Here is a 15,692-nt window from a genome sequence, read left to right on the forward strand (position 1 = left end):
CATCTAATACCGGATGCATGAAGCCATCAGGATACACAAGAGTTACAAAAGAGGCTGCTGATAATTACAGCTATCAGCTGTCCAAAACTCACAAAATCATCTCTCCAATTATTATACTACTTTCTGATCACCATAATGCCATGCATATTTTTAAAGTAATAGCCCCTGTATATCTAGCTTGTGACAAAGTAACTTTGTGAAAGACAGGTCTGCAATTTCCTTCCCCAGTGCTGTTAGTCTGTCTCAGGCACTTGCTCTCCCTGTGCTGCCAGGGAAGATACAGATGCCCCTGGCTGCTCTGAGACTCAACTGGGGATGGAACTGTGCTGTTTTCCCAGCAGCAATCATCCCTTGGCAGGGAAATCCTATGGATTTGTGGGACTGATTTTGCTGTAAAGCAGACTCAGGATTTGAGCAAATGGAGCTGAAGGGTGATGTGTGAATGTGAGCCCTTGGAAACAAAACTCTGTGGGGATTCCCCTGGGCCAGTAAGCAGAAATACTCATATCTGCGAAGAGAAGGAGCAAAAGGAAAAGAAGGCAAAATGCTTCCCTCTTCCACAGGGCTTGGAAGGCACAGAAGGCACCACCTGACATTGCACAGCCTGAAGAATGAGCTTTTTGAAAACTGCCTGACTACACAGACCAGGGAGAGGCAAGAGAGAGATTAATGAAATAAACACTAGAAATGGTGATGAATATTTAGAAAAAGAAACGTGGATATTTTATTCATTTTCCATCTTTAGGCAGGACTTTCACAGTGGTGACTACCAGTATAACATATACAAAATTGTTTCATTTCCTTTTGAAGGATTTTAAGCAGGGTCCTCATGGTATGGAATTCTTGCACAAGGAAAGTGTGCATTTTGCAATATGAAAAGGAAATATTTATTCTTCCCTATCTAATTTGCTCTAGTAGGCTCTACAGCAAAGAGTCTACATGAGATGGAATCATGAATATGAAATAATTGCTTATGACCACATTTACTGCGCTACACAATAGCACTGGCTAATAAAATAAAGTTCAATTTTATCTATCAATTATTCATAACAAGTTTTTGTTTGCATGTATGTCTTTCTGCATTCTAGTATGAGTCTGCTAATTACAGACAAGATACTTAAAGCTACAACATATAGGAAATGAATGTTGACTTGGAATATAAAGAGACATCTGTTACCTTACAAATATGAGAGTCCACATGCTGCAGATCACATCAGGGTGTCAGGCAATATGCAAGGTATATTCCATAATGTGACATTGAAGTTACTCACAGAACAAGCAGGTCAGGTGAGATTTTATAGTTTTCACAGTTATTTATTAACTGTAATAACCCCAAAATGATCACAGCGCTTTTAAATTAGGATTACAAAAAATTTAAGCTTCTCTTTTCTCCACCTGTAATTAATTTCTAGGCCTGTAATTAATTTCTAGGACAATTTTAGAGTAATTTGAAATTAATGATCCTACAATGAGTAGATATTTTCATGCTTTTCAACCTCTGTCCAATATGACTCAGTGCCTTTGAGACAGTTTGGTTTAAATTCTGAGAAATACGTAAGAAAGTTAATAAAAAAATAATAAAAAAAAAAAGAGGCCCAAACGACCACACAAACCTTTGCCTATCCCTTAAGTGTGTTCATGGTGTGTGGGTGGCTGAGATGAATTATGTTGAGGTGGTTTTCTCAGAAGTAATTACATAATTCCCTTGTGCCTCTGAACCATTCTAAACCCTAATCCAAGCCCTACTCATTACTAAATATTCATAAAGCCTCTACAAGACAGTGTTCCAAATCACAAAGCTCTTCCTTAGGAATAGTCAGTACTTCAGAAAACTTGAAGGTTGCTGTGACTTCACAGGAAATTTTGTGCTGCTTAAGAAAGAGGTGTGATATATCTTGCAGTTGCACCTATGAATGCACACGTTTTTACATCAAGGGCAACATATGGCATGACACCCCCTTCAGGCACAGAACCACAGAAATCTGTGGCCAAACCCCATGCTTTTGACACTTTGAACTTTTCAGATTTTGCTAATTTTAGTTTGTTCAGCTGAGCTAATTGTCTCTTTGGTAGGCCAATATTAAAAGCGTGGTTTAATTAATGCATTTTAAAAGAAAATTACTTCAGAGGGCTTTAAGTACATAATTAAGGAATGTGCCATTTCAAATGAATGAAAAACATTAAGAAAAGGTAATTTTCCTCACTTCTAGTGTACTTTTGCCATGCTTCCTAAGTGACAGACTACACCAAAAGGGCTGCACACATCAGGGTCAAGGCTTTAATTTATTGTTAGGAAGTAATCACCCATTTTTGACAATGCCAAGTTATTTTCTTCTTCCTGAACATCTTAAGAATTTAAAACTTCCTGTAAAAGCAAAATTGTTAGCATTGTTAGCATATTGTCTCAATAGCATAAAATACACTCTCTGTAGAGCACAAGGCTAAAAAATCTTGACAAGTGACATACCTGCCCCAAGCTGCCTTCATTGTAGAGTGTTTGTCAACAGGAATGCATGAGGACTCAACAACACTTGATTTATTCAATTTGTAGCAGAGACCACAGTCTGGATCTAACATACATCCATTGCAATAACTGAAAGAGAAAAAAATAAGTACTTAAGCAACACTTCATTCATTTGAGGATGTCAAAACCAACAGCACCTCCTACTAAATCTTAGAAGGCACATAGCTAAGTTGTCAGTGTTGGAGACAAGACCAGTAAGTTCTCCAAAAAGTATCACATATTGCTTTAAACCTCTTCTGTAACACATTTTGGTAGTCCATCTGCATCTACCCTGTGATACCTGATCAGGCTGTAGGAGAATTCATTCACAGAATAAATTTAAATTGAAAAAAGACAGATTGGAGTTGAAGAAAAAGAACCATCATATAATCACGGAATGGTTTGAGATGGAAGGGACCTTAAAGATCATCAAGTTCCAACACCCCCTGCCATGGGCTGGGACACCTTTTACTAGACCAGGCTGCTCAGAGCCTGATCCAACCTGGCCTTGAATAGTTCCAGAAATGAGTCACCCAAAAGTTCTCTGGGAAACTGCTTCAGTGACTTACTACCCTCACAATAAAAGGATTTCTTCCCAATGTCTAATCTAAACACTGTATTTCAGTTTGAAGTAATTCCCCCTTGTCCTATCATACACCACACCCAACAACCAAACTAGAATGTGGGCATCTATGGATGTGAGTCAGTCAGAGACCACAATACCTCGTGTCTCAGCACCTGAATTTCCACTACATTTGATGGAAGGAGTCATTATGTCAGTGGAGGCAATTCACATACAGGCATCTAGTGCCCAAAAATATCCCATCTACCCCTTACCTGTCACTGCAGAGTGTGCAGTGCTCTTGCAGGTTATTCCCATGCACTTTCCAGCTCTGTACAGATGTCTCTGATTTCCTTGGGAGTCCCAACAAGCAGGAGTTGCTGACATTCAGGCAAAGTTTCCTCAATGCCATTCTGTTAGCTGCTCAAGGGACTAGACAGCAAAACTGTTCTCTGGATACCCTTGGCTGCACTGACCACATCCCCACTGACTCTACTGGCAGCTCAGACACCAAGGGCCCTACAGATACTTCACTGAGGAGCCAGTCCAAAATCTCTCTCTAAAATCTGCCTGATGGGGATGCAGGTATGTGAGCTACAATGGCATCCAAAGCTCCCCATGCACTGCAAGTTACCTGAAAGCTGCTGGCACAAAGCCTTGCAAGCACTCACTCATTGCTCCTGTGGTTAAACTACACAGGTATTTATTTTCCTTGGAAGCCATTTTAGATTCAGACACGTTTTCACCAGTAAAGCCCCTGAATATCTAAGGGATAACTTTAGGCAGTAAAAATTAGAAAGAATTAGCTACTGTAAAACATAGAGTGAGCCTGGAAATCTGAAAATAAAATTCCACTTTGAAATGCAACATCTGGAAGCATATAATTAAGGTGACCAAAGTACCTTTAACATCCTGTAACAACAAAACCAAGGAAATAATATTTTCTGAGTGTGTATCTTTATCACAAGAAGGACTTTGAATTAAGGGATACCTTGCTTAAACTACTTAATCATTATGAGAAAAAGTAGAAGTAACTATAACAAAGTCTCAAGAAACCAAAACAGCAAAGCAGATTATATGGACATAAAAAGTCTGAAAGTATATGCTTAAAATCTAGTTATTCAAACTCTTTGTATTATAGTGTTTCTAAAAGAATTATAAGGCAGACTCATATGGCAGATGGCAAAAAATGGGCTTGCATTGTGTTAAGAAAATGTATTCATTTGGATTTTCCTATTTCTCCCAAGTTTCAGAAAAGTGTACTCTTTGCTATTGTGTTCTTTCTAAATGATTAAATTACTGCAGAATTTCTATGTTGTCTACATTTAGAATATAAATCTATTTTAAACACACCTTCATCTGCTTAACTGATTGGTCAAATTCCAGTCTAAACAGTTGGGGGGGTTTTTAACTAGGAAAGCTGCATTAAATCTGCTCTTAATTGAGATATAGAAATATTTAAAATATTTTTACATTGGAGATGAAACAAAACTTCCAGGTAAAAGTCAATCATTTTACCTAATTGTAGTAAACATTTCTTCTCTTGCAAAGATAATGAGAAAATTGTAATTCCGCAGTTAGCAATTTTCAAAGGAAAGGCCAATACCACAATTACAGTAGTGAGACTTAGTTGCATTTTGTTACATTGATATTAGTACATCAATGGGCAGTAACCAAGAGTTTACAGAACAGAAGACTGCAAGTGAATGAAAACATTTTTATAAATCACCAATGTGTTCAAGTATGCAATAATAATAAAAAAATGTATAAAATTAAGATATTTTCTTATATTAAAAAGAATCTCATTAAATCAAACAGGATTTTGACATAAGATTTTCAAACTATAGAACATTTTCCACTGAAATGATGTTTTCAAAGTGCCTGTAAGCAACATGAATTTCAAAAAAGACACAGTGATTAGTGTCATCTTGATGGTGTTACCAGCAGAGGACAGGACAGGGACTGGACACCTCCTGGTTTCCCTCAGTGTCTGCACAAGAATCAATGCAGAGATGAACAGCAGAGCTGAATTTGCACTGTCTGCTCCATCCTGCTGGATAACTCCACACAACCCCATGTAGTGCTGGTATCAGCAACCAGTCGAGTGGGAAGCACAAGATATCTTATTTATTCCTACTCCCATCCAGAAAAAAACCTGAGAGATCTGAGTATTGATTCCAGTGTTTGTCTACACAGCTGCTGGTTCAGCTGATCCTCTGGCTTTATTGGATATTGTAGAATAATTTAGGTTGGAAAGGACCTCTAACTCCATCAAATCCAACTGGTCTTCCTGCTGGCATTCAGCATAATAAAGGCTGCTGGATTTCATGTTCTGCCAAATGTCAGAGGTTATACAGAGTTACTCCTAACAATTTGAATAACTTAAAATTACTACTTTCCATGTTTTTTCTGAAGTTTGTCTTTCAGATTGAACAGTTAAATAACAGCTCTTTATAAACCCTTTATGTTTGGGCTAGGATTTTCTGTCATCCTATATAGTGAGTCCGTACAATCAGACTCTGACTTCAGATTTTAGAGACAAGACTGATTTATGCCAGAGGAAACACAGAAATCTAACACACAAGACCTAAAGCCACTTCAAATCTAACTCCCAGCAGACTACGAGCAGCCAGTTGCTATTCAGAACATTTAGCATTTTTCTGTGCCCTGTCTTATCACTGATGTAAAATTTTATGTTGTCTTTACTGAGGTACATGGTCATTGCTTTTTCCAAGATTAAGACCAGTGTTTTTTCCTCCAAAACCCCAGCATATATACATTAAAATTGCTTCATAACACAATAAAGAAACCTGTATGAGTTACTACGTCTAATGACAACAGAAGATGCACCATGAAATAAGTGAGGAATTTTTTTTTTTCAGAGAAGCAGTTAAAAAACAATCAGAGACACGATGTGCTGAGGCTGCTTACTCTAGAAATAAAATATATAGTAGTTTCAGGTTTATACTCTTCTTCCCTCTAGCCCCAGTATTATCTGCTAAACTATCTAATCAATTTGAAATTGAGCACATATTCTGACATACATGCTCATAGTGATATAAAAAATATAGGATATAGAATATACCGGGAAAAGAAATGCACAATGTAATACTTACTGACATGAAACTACTTCTACACCTATAAATAAATAAATTAAAAAAAAATATATGTCAGAGGATGAATCCTTCAAAATATTGGTAATTCTTCAAATCCACACCAGAGATCAGTTATGACCCTGAAAACTCTATATGAGAGTACTCTCGGATGTCTAGGTAGGAAAGGAAATTTGCATCCAATCATAAACAGGAGATATGCTTGCTCTAGTTATCCTGAGACATTTATATTTGTGCTAAGTTTATGAGCTAGTGTCTTGAAAACAAGTTCATCTGTGAAAAGCCAGTTCAAAATTCCCAGGCAGGCTGGTGGCCTGTAAGACTGACAATTATACCTGGGAGAGGTGATCTGATTTTGATGAAACCAGGCAGCACTAGAGCAGGAAGGTTTTACACCGAGCCTGTTCCACTCCCTGCTTGCCAGCTGGGCTCCTAGGCAACCCAGGGAAGGCAAGTGTCTGGACTTCAGATGCTGCAGCCTGTGAGGCAGAGTAACAATACCCAGGCTCCCAAAGTCCAAAAATGCCCAGCTTCTCTGCAGATCAGTGGCATGAACTCGACAGAACAAAGTAGCCTGGCCTCTCAGTTTATGGGGAGCTGCCATGGAATGGGATTTCTGGGTTCCTGCTCAAACATCACAGCGTGTTTACTGAGGAGCTGACAGACTGTCAGCAGAGCACATATCCCCAACCCTGTGATCCCTCACTGAATCTGCCAACACACTCACCACATGTCCCCTTCATCCAACCACACAGCAATAACTGATCTCTCAAAGACTGACAGCACCAATTTTGAGGTTCTTTGATAGCAATTTCTTGCCAGCCTGAGCAGCAGCAACTTCCAGAACGCTCTGTCTGGATCAGCCTGTCCAATTAACTGTTCCTGAGGTTAGAGGTTGATCACAAAGGCCACAATGCCATCCTCTCTCACAGAGATCTTACATTATATGGATGAATTACTAAGTGACTAGCTGTGTACATTTTTCTTGATACCAAAATTACTGTTTTCTTTCTTTCTAACAGTACAGTTTACTAGGCTATAATGCAGTCTCTAAAAATATTGAATAAAATCTCTGACCTGCCAAAGTGACTCTCCAGGTGCTGATGAAAGCTTCCTAATTACTTTTACCCCCCTGCTTGGAATATTTCATACTTATGTTTGTTTCATCATTACATTTTGCACCTTCAATTTCCAAAATGACCTTGTAAGTAATGACTCTGCTAAAATTCTCAGAAGTCTTGTAATTTGAGCTGCAAGTTTTACCTTGCCACTTATTGTTCACTAAAAGACCTTTGCCCAGCGCCTTTGCTCTGCAAGAACCATTTCTCTTTTTCTCACACAATTTTCACTTTATAAAGCTGAACCTCAATTCAAAAAATTTCATCAATTTTCATTTTTTGCCACATTTTAAAGGTCTTTCAACTTTGCTCTCCATATTCTGTTATTCAATTACAAAAGTATCAGTATGTTCCTATTGTCCAGCTACAGAAATTCAAACTGAACCTGATGATGGATTCTGGACTGTGTAGTTGTACAGAATGCAGCACCTGATTTCATAATATTCTGCTGCATGAATAGCAGAACAGCCTCTCAGAGCATCAAAATATTCCCAAATACAGACCTTTTTGTGGACAGACTCTTTCCACTTCTTTCAGATCCATCATTCACACTGAGTATATGCTGCACAATCAGCTTGAGTATGTGAAGATGGCTTTTTATGGGAAAATCTGATCAATCTGCTACATGCAAATTGGACCTGATGATCCTCATGGGTCCCTACCAACCTGAGATATTATATGCAGGACATTTTGCTCATGTCCTGTCTTGTCCACAGAGTAAATTCCACTGTTGTGCATTTTTTAACCCACTGCTCTTGCTCTGTATGATGAACATATTCATATTCCTGAAGATGGTTTTCCTCACAGAACTGCAGGAACAATAAAAACTGACTCAGGCAGGAAAGTCTCCATGCAGGGACAGGAGGGTCTTGAAGCACCTACTGAGGATTAGCATATCCCACCCAGAGAGGATATAAGCTGCAAATCATTGCAGGCTGGAAGGAATGCCAGTTTGTGCTGCTTTCTTCTGTTTCCAGTTTGCCACCCTGGAAGCATGATCCTAGGCCAGGTGGATCTTTCATTCTCCCCTCAGGTCACTCTTTGCCCTCAAGGTTGGCTGTGTACACGGTCTCTGCCTGCCTTAGCATGCAGTGTAGCTCCTTTCCATCTCCTTACAGAACAACAACAAGCTGGGATCAAGCTTTCCTTGCTTCTGTTCTTGTATTCTATCTACAAGATACAAGACAATATCTCTTCTTCCAGCCTTGAGTGAAAGAAAATGGCCAAGGCAGCTGAGCTGAGCATCACTGCTCAGGCCAGGCCTGCTCAGCTGCACTCACCAAGGGATGTGGGCAACTGATGAAGCCAAACAGCCAAGGCCTTGAGTTCAACAACAAAAAACTCCAGCCGAGGACTTTTGGACAAATACTGCAGTAGACTTATTAGCTCTGTTGACATGTTAGGATTTTGATACTTTCAGCCAGCTATACAGCTAAGGATCTTAGAGATTTTTTTGACAAATGGCTTACTTCATTTTTATCCACAAACTCATCTCAGTTTGGTACCAGGACCATGTTTAAAACTGCCTGATGCTTGCACCTGAGGGCTTGTGCTGTTTGCACAGGCTTCACTGCACCTCAGGCATGACATCAAGCCTTTCTTTATACTTCTGATGGTTCCCGTGTTCCAGAAGTGAAGCACGAAATTCAGGTTACATATGACTGGACAAGAATATAGGGGATGCTTTCAGCAGTTAAAATGTGTGCTAACTGCAGATACCACTTCCAGCTGCTGTATCTGGGACGTAGGAAACAAATTAATTAATAAAGAATGAGAAAAATCCAGTTGGACTTCAAGAGCACTTTCCTGCTATTATAAAAGACCAAGCAACAGAAGTGTATTTGCTGAGTTCTACCAACACTCTGTTAGGTAACACATGTATCTGTTCAGTGGTGTCCGTAAGGAAAAGCTATAATTTCTAATCACAGTACTTGGATGCTAATTGCAGTTCTGTAATTTACCACACACATACTCCAGCAGATCTAAATCACAGTTATGTTCAAGTATGATCAACCCTTTCTCATCTTCAAATCAGGCTCCTGCTCCATCTGTTTCCACTGAGATGATTCTTCGGTGTCCTCCCTAAAGCTTCAGACCAGCCCTGAATCTTTACCCTTCCTGATAAGCCAGCCACATATAAATACATCAGCTTTCTTCAAACATTCCTTAAACCTTCTTCACAAAGGCTCCCATTCCTCCACTATAATTTATACAGCCTCACAGGAATTGTTCTCAGCCTCTTGCTGTTTGCTATTTGTGCTTTAGATGTGGTGAGGATGTGAAGGGTCATCTATTCTCCTCACCTATCACAGTCCTGTGAGGATAATGACTCTACAAACCCTGTCTAGTCCTCAGATCATCAGGGCTATCCCCCTGCTGCTACAAGCACCTTGGCAGCAGACTGTGCTGAAATGCTGGCATCACATGAGAAATGTCCTGATCTACTTGCTTATAGGTATCAATTGCTTCTTGACTTTGATGATCTTTTTTTTCTGAATTTATAGAGCCTCCAATTACTGAGCTTCTTGATTTACTCTTGGAACTGAGCAACAGAGACAATAAGGAACAGAAACAACTGACTTACACTGCCTTTATTTTGGACAGAGTGGCTGTCTCTGTAGAATAATTTATTTTCAAAACTATTTTTCCAAAGAGACCCTGCAGGTAGATACTATATTTTCAGCTTCCAGGCAGATCAGATAGAAGCCCTGTTCAAACTTGATTAAAATCATTCTTGTGTGACTAAAACCTGCAGACCTTGTAACATGTAACACCATCACTTTGGAACATTTTAAAAAATCATTCCCTAAGCATTGTTTTGGGTTTTGTTAAACAACAAACTCTTAGAAGTACCAGCAGAGATGTGAAGTGTTAAAAGGCTACTATATGAATAACACCTTGTTTCCTCACTAATGCAGAGTTTGAGACAAAGCATGCGGAAAACTTAACAATGGTTACAGGAACTCCATTGCACTCAGACATTATAGTTCAGGCAAGTTTCTTTTCAGATCTTTCTGTTTAAATTGATGAGAGAAGGTTTTTTTCACTCACTTTAAAGATGCTTACTACATGAACTGACATATTCCTTCCTATCCTTTATAATTTAAAATTAAATTACAAGTTTTGATTGATAGGACCAACATGCCAGCAGAGGGAAAATCTTTACCAAGCAATATATCACTATATTATTTACTTAATAAATTTCAAGACTGTGTTGAGGTCATTTCACAGTTCTGCAACATGAACTATTAGAATTTTAACTATACTTCATAAGAGCTGGCAAAAGCATTCTCAGACATGTTTATCTCTTTATATATTAATAATTTTCTGACCTCAATGGCCAAAACACATTACTATATTTATTACTGCAATTCTCAGTTATCAGAAAACCAGTAGCTCAGGCACTTTGACAGTAGAAAGAGAAAATGAGAGTCATATTTTAACAAATACTGGTTCCATGATACAGTGCCATTATGAAAAACAGCAATGCCTAGTTTGCTGATAAATCAGATTGTCAATTAGTTCTCAATAAAATAAAGTTCAATACCTAATACACCTACTATATGCATCCTAAGGCTGTTAAACGCAATAAAACCAGCTTCAATTACTAGGTTAGCTGAGTTTTTCAGGACTGATCACAATTACATACTTCTGTTACATTCATGAAGAAAACATATATTTCTGTCCATTAGCTATTTTACTAAATGCTGGAGTACTAAATATTGTTGCCTTCATCTCGGTGGTGTGTGTTTGTACAAAGGATCAAGAACCACGTGGGGGTGACTAGTTCAAAACTGAACAACAGAGTCCTTGTGTGCCCAGCACAGCTGGCACTGCCCGTGTTATTTTAATCAGTCTGAAGACAATCTGTTCAGGAAGGATTCCGAGAAACTTTGTGTGCACAGGTATCATTTCCCTAAGATATGAGGGCTGATCCAAGCTTAACACAATAGTTATCATTTTCATATAGTAACTGACATGAAAAATATTGCTTAAGCAGAACAGGTTTGCATTATGTCTTCTAGAGCAGACCAAGTTTCAAAAAGGACAGAGAAAGACATGAATAGAGACAAACCAAGCAAGAATACAGGGCAGCAGGACCACAGTCATTTTACAGAAATGGCTCAATGTCCCAAACAGTCACATCATTGATTCTTTAAAGATTGGGAAAAGGTGGGAGGGTAGCTAATACACATGCCCTAACCTAAACCTCTTTCCAGAATCAGGCAAGTTCCCAGTAAAAATGGGAATGTTTTGGTAGTTGGAATAATTATAGAAATGGACAGTTCATCTTTTCACTTCTAAGGTGACAAATTTTGGAATGGTGTTGTGTTGTATTCTTAAATTTACCTTTCAGATTTCTGTGGCCTTGATGATAAGTACAATCACAGCTGCTGAGGAGATTAAGATCAAATAAAACAGGTGGTCACACTGCAAATATCTACACAACCTTATACAGCTGAGTGTGAAAATGAAATTTGATTAATGGATGGTGCAGAGAAGAGCATTCACCCTGCCTCTCCTCAGTGAGAGGCACACTCATTCCAGCTGTAAGGAGGCAAAACAAGTTACAGTGTTTGGAGTGTCCAGGTGAATTTGAGGTATTTCCATGATTCAATTTTTTTTTTCCACAGATTAATGAATTATTTTTTGGCTGTTCCACTATAATATTGTACATCTCCAGACCAAATGAAAATACTTTATTCTATTTATTTCATGCATAGCATATCTTACTGGTTTGTTTTCTGCAACCATGTATAGGTGCCTTGTAACTCCATTTGCTTTTTGAGAACACAGTGCTCAGCCCTGTGTGCTTTTTTGAATTAGGACAATGACTGTGCTCTTTATCTGCTAGTCCTTCTATCTTCATTGTTATTCTAGTAGCAGGAATTCGTCTGTGCAGAGGCATATGGATCTGAAGGAACAACAAGCAAACAGACTGCTTGTAGTAGCTCTAAGGGTTCCTTAATGGACACTCACACTTTAACCCAACTGGATTTATGGATTTACTAACATAAAAAGCATTTTTACTCTGCACAGTACCAGTGAAGCTTCTGCCAGCAAAATAAATTCTACTGATGTTTTCATAACTTAGAAATACATTTTGACACAAACAAGCACAATTTTTAGGAAACTCTGAAATTTCACACTCTGAAATGCCCAAGCTGCAAACAGGTTTAGACTTCAAGTTTACCTCAGCTCAGAGAAGCACTGTGTCCCCATAAGAGGAAGAGAACTACAAGCTGCATTTGTGCAGGCACATACTTAAAGCGGTTACAGGAGATGGCATTATGTGTTCATCTTCTGAAGTCCTGCTGCCTTTTGCTTCTCCCAACCTTTCTGAGACCTCTTGAATACTTGCAAGATACAAGGCTAAGCAATCTGAGACACCAGCAATTTTACTAGAACAAGCTAAAGTATGGGTTAAGGAGCAAGGGACCACTGCCAATCATTTACTTCCTTTTACTTTGATTGGATATTCCATTTGTAACTGTCTCTACAGCAACACTTGCTGCCCTACACTGTGGGTATCTCTACAGTAAAGCCATTATTCTTAAAGCAGCAAAGAAAATATGCAAGACTGATGTTATACAGGGCAGACTTTTATTCCAAAGCCTCAGATTTGGGAATCTTTTTGATTCAACTTTGTAACTACCACGGGAAATACCTCCAAGGCCAAAAGGGAGAGAGAGGTGAGTCACAAAGCTCAGCCTTCAGCTTTTCTCTGGTTTGCAGTCCCCATTTCCTCTTCCTTCCAAGACCATGCATGTTATGCTGAAGTTCTTCTAACTCAAGTGGAATGCCAAAAACATCATCTACTTTCTCATGAAAAAACCAATATTTTATATTTCATTCAGCTTATTGCCAGTGTGCATAGAAAGCAGGCACAATTGGATCTTAAACAGCCACTTTTCCAAGTCAAATATATGCTTGTATGTCATACCCTTCAGAAATAATTTATACTCATATTCATGATGCTGAATGAATTCTTCCTCTGGCTCCATCTGGATCACAGTTTGGTGATGTTTTGAGGCATAAAAACTTTTACAGTTTTAGGTATACAAGTGTGAAAGTTATTATTAGGCATATCAATCCCTATTTCCTTTGTACAAACCTTTTAAATACTGGATGCTGTAGCCTAATTTTGCTTTGTGGGCAAAAGCATCCGTTTATTATTTCCAGCTCTCCTGGCTTCTGTGTCTCTCTACTAAAGTATAGCATAAGATTAAAACAGAAGCACCTAAAGCTTTCCGATATGTTGCCCATTATTTCCCCCTCCATTCACTTTGATCTTTAAACAAAGAGAGCTCCTTCTATTTCAAAAATACCCTCAAATGAAAAGATTTAATTATTTTATTGCTCTTTTCCCAGAACCTTTGAATTTTTATCTTATCTGCTTTTGCCCACTTCACATCAGAAACAGCAATCACAACAGATTACAAGTATTCCAATAATTCATGAAGTAACATGCCTTTATGAGAACTATCTGCTTTAATTTTTCATGCTTTTGCCCAAAAGTGCACACCATGAAAGCCATGAAAATTTCCTTCCTGACTGGCTGTAGTTAACTTGAACATGAAAATTCTGTTGAATACTTTTCTTCTTTTTTTAAGTAGGACTCTCCATATTTCCTGTACATAAATTTTATACGGTTTCAGGTTACATTACCTCTAGCTTTATTAAATAACAAATTATGAGTTCTGCAAAGGGTGCATCTCCTCTCTCCAGACATCCTTCCCAAACAGTTAACTGAAGTACTAGGCAAATCCTTCTCACATTTTTCTTTTAGTATAATCTGGTTCCAAAAGGAGAGCATCTTCCCCCTTCACCTCTTTTAACCAGACTGCCCCCATTTTTTAGACAGGCCCATCTCAAAAATTGCAAATTATAGCTGACTCTGCAGTAGAAAACAAGTAAAAATATACACTTTCAATACAGAAACCATTATATCTGGTAGTATCCTGTGTTGTTGTTATTTGTAACTGTTTACACTCAATGAAGACCTCCCATCCCCTCCCCAGTTTTCTATAAATCTTCAGATCCTCAGAATCTTTCACCTAAGACATTGCTCTGGCATAAGAAAAGCCATGTACCTTATTTCTAGCCAATATCACTACAAATCCAGAAGTGTACCTCTCATTTCTTGATATTTATTTCCATTAGCAAAAGACAGATTTTGAACATAATTAAGACTTTCTTCAGCCATTGAACTAGTCTTCTCTGAATAGGAAATTTTCTAGTCTGTCAGCTAAATGAACATAAGAGCACTCACATGCGAATAAACCCCACAAAATATAAAAATGACACATTCTTAGACCCCCAGAATTAATGTTATTTGAAACTATGACTGCATATGGAAAATCAGTCAAAGCCTGCACATTTATTATAATTGTGTATTGGTACGCAATTATCTGAACATTACTTCTTCCTGCTCAGGAAAACAACAGGCAAGGAACCCATCTTCTTGAAGAGTTTACAGCTGCTATACATGACAAGCAGATGAATAACAGCAAGCATTTTTATAAATTCCTTATAAAATATTCCTGACGTGTACACTGTAACTTGTAGCAGGTGCGATATATTAGAAGAGGCATATGTGGAATTTGCCACTTAACCACCTTACTTAGTCCAAGAAATTCCAAAGGAATACTCAGAAAATTTCATCAAAAAGTCTCATTTTCTCTACAGAGGGAAGTTAGAATTTTAAATTTAGCTGTCTAGTTTAGTTCCTTGTACTAGGCTTTGTGAATAATTGTCTATTACTCACACTAGGTTGTAAAAGTTAACTGGAAACAATCTTCAAGAAGATTGGATGAATGACCATGAAATCTCACCTGTATTTTGTGCAGGTAGAGTTTTGATGTGAAGGATCTGTTGGATTAAGTGTGATTCTTGGCGAGACCTGAGCTGATAGCAAAAATCCCGAAGCTAGGATAATGAGTGCTACAGCAGTACCTAAAAATACAGATAAAGAACAATGTGACACTTTTCTCCAGAGCACATGAAATAGTTCTCTATTGAACTGAACTCTGCTTGGGAAAAGCAAGGCTTCTCATCACTATGCGTACAACATTCCCTAAGGAGTTGTGATGAGAACCTTAGAAAAATACCCTTTGCTACACCCACATCCTAAATTAGGTTAGATATTAAAGTCAAGTGCACCAGCTTTCATGTCCAGATACTAAATTAGTTGGTTGAGACTCTTTTAATCTGTGGAATTGATGACTGCTTGAATGAACAGGTATTATGATTTCTGGTGTTGAAAATAATGTTGCAAAGGTAAAATTTATTAGTGGCTTTGAAATCACCATACTTTTCTCCACTCCCACACCCAGACTTGCAGGCTTTTCTGTATAACAGAAAGTAGCACCAGTTTTTTCATTGACTCTACTTCC

General features: G+C 38.2%; 1 protein-coding gene across 2 annotated transcripts in view; it reads right to left on the minus strand.

Annotated features, from left to right (window-relative positions):
• Positions 1–15,692, minus strand: part of SLC2A13 (solute carrier family 2 member 13) — a 142,480-nt gene that overhangs the window by 25,907 nt on the left and 100,881 nt on the right. For both annotated transcript variants that reach the window (XM_041474649.1, XM_041474648.1), the window contains exons 6-7: positions 15,132–15,252; positions 2,468–2,593 (exon numbers count right to left, since the gene is read on the minus strand). In XM_041474649.1, the coding sequence (XP_041330583.1) occupies positions 2,468–2,593; positions 15,132–15,252 (247 nt within the window). The remainder of the gene's footprint in view (positions 1–2,467; positions 2,594–15,131; positions 15,253–15,692) is intronic.

This window comes from Pyrgilauda ruficollis, unplaced genomic scaffold, assembly GCF_017590135.1.
Source record: "Pyrgilauda ruficollis isolate IOZ18807 unplaced genomic scaffold, ASM1759013v1 scaffold33, whole genome shotgun sequence".
In the NCBI taxonomy this organism is placed as follows: Eukaryota; Metazoa; Chordata; class Aves; order Passeriformes; family Passeridae; genus Pyrgilauda; species Pyrgilauda ruficollis.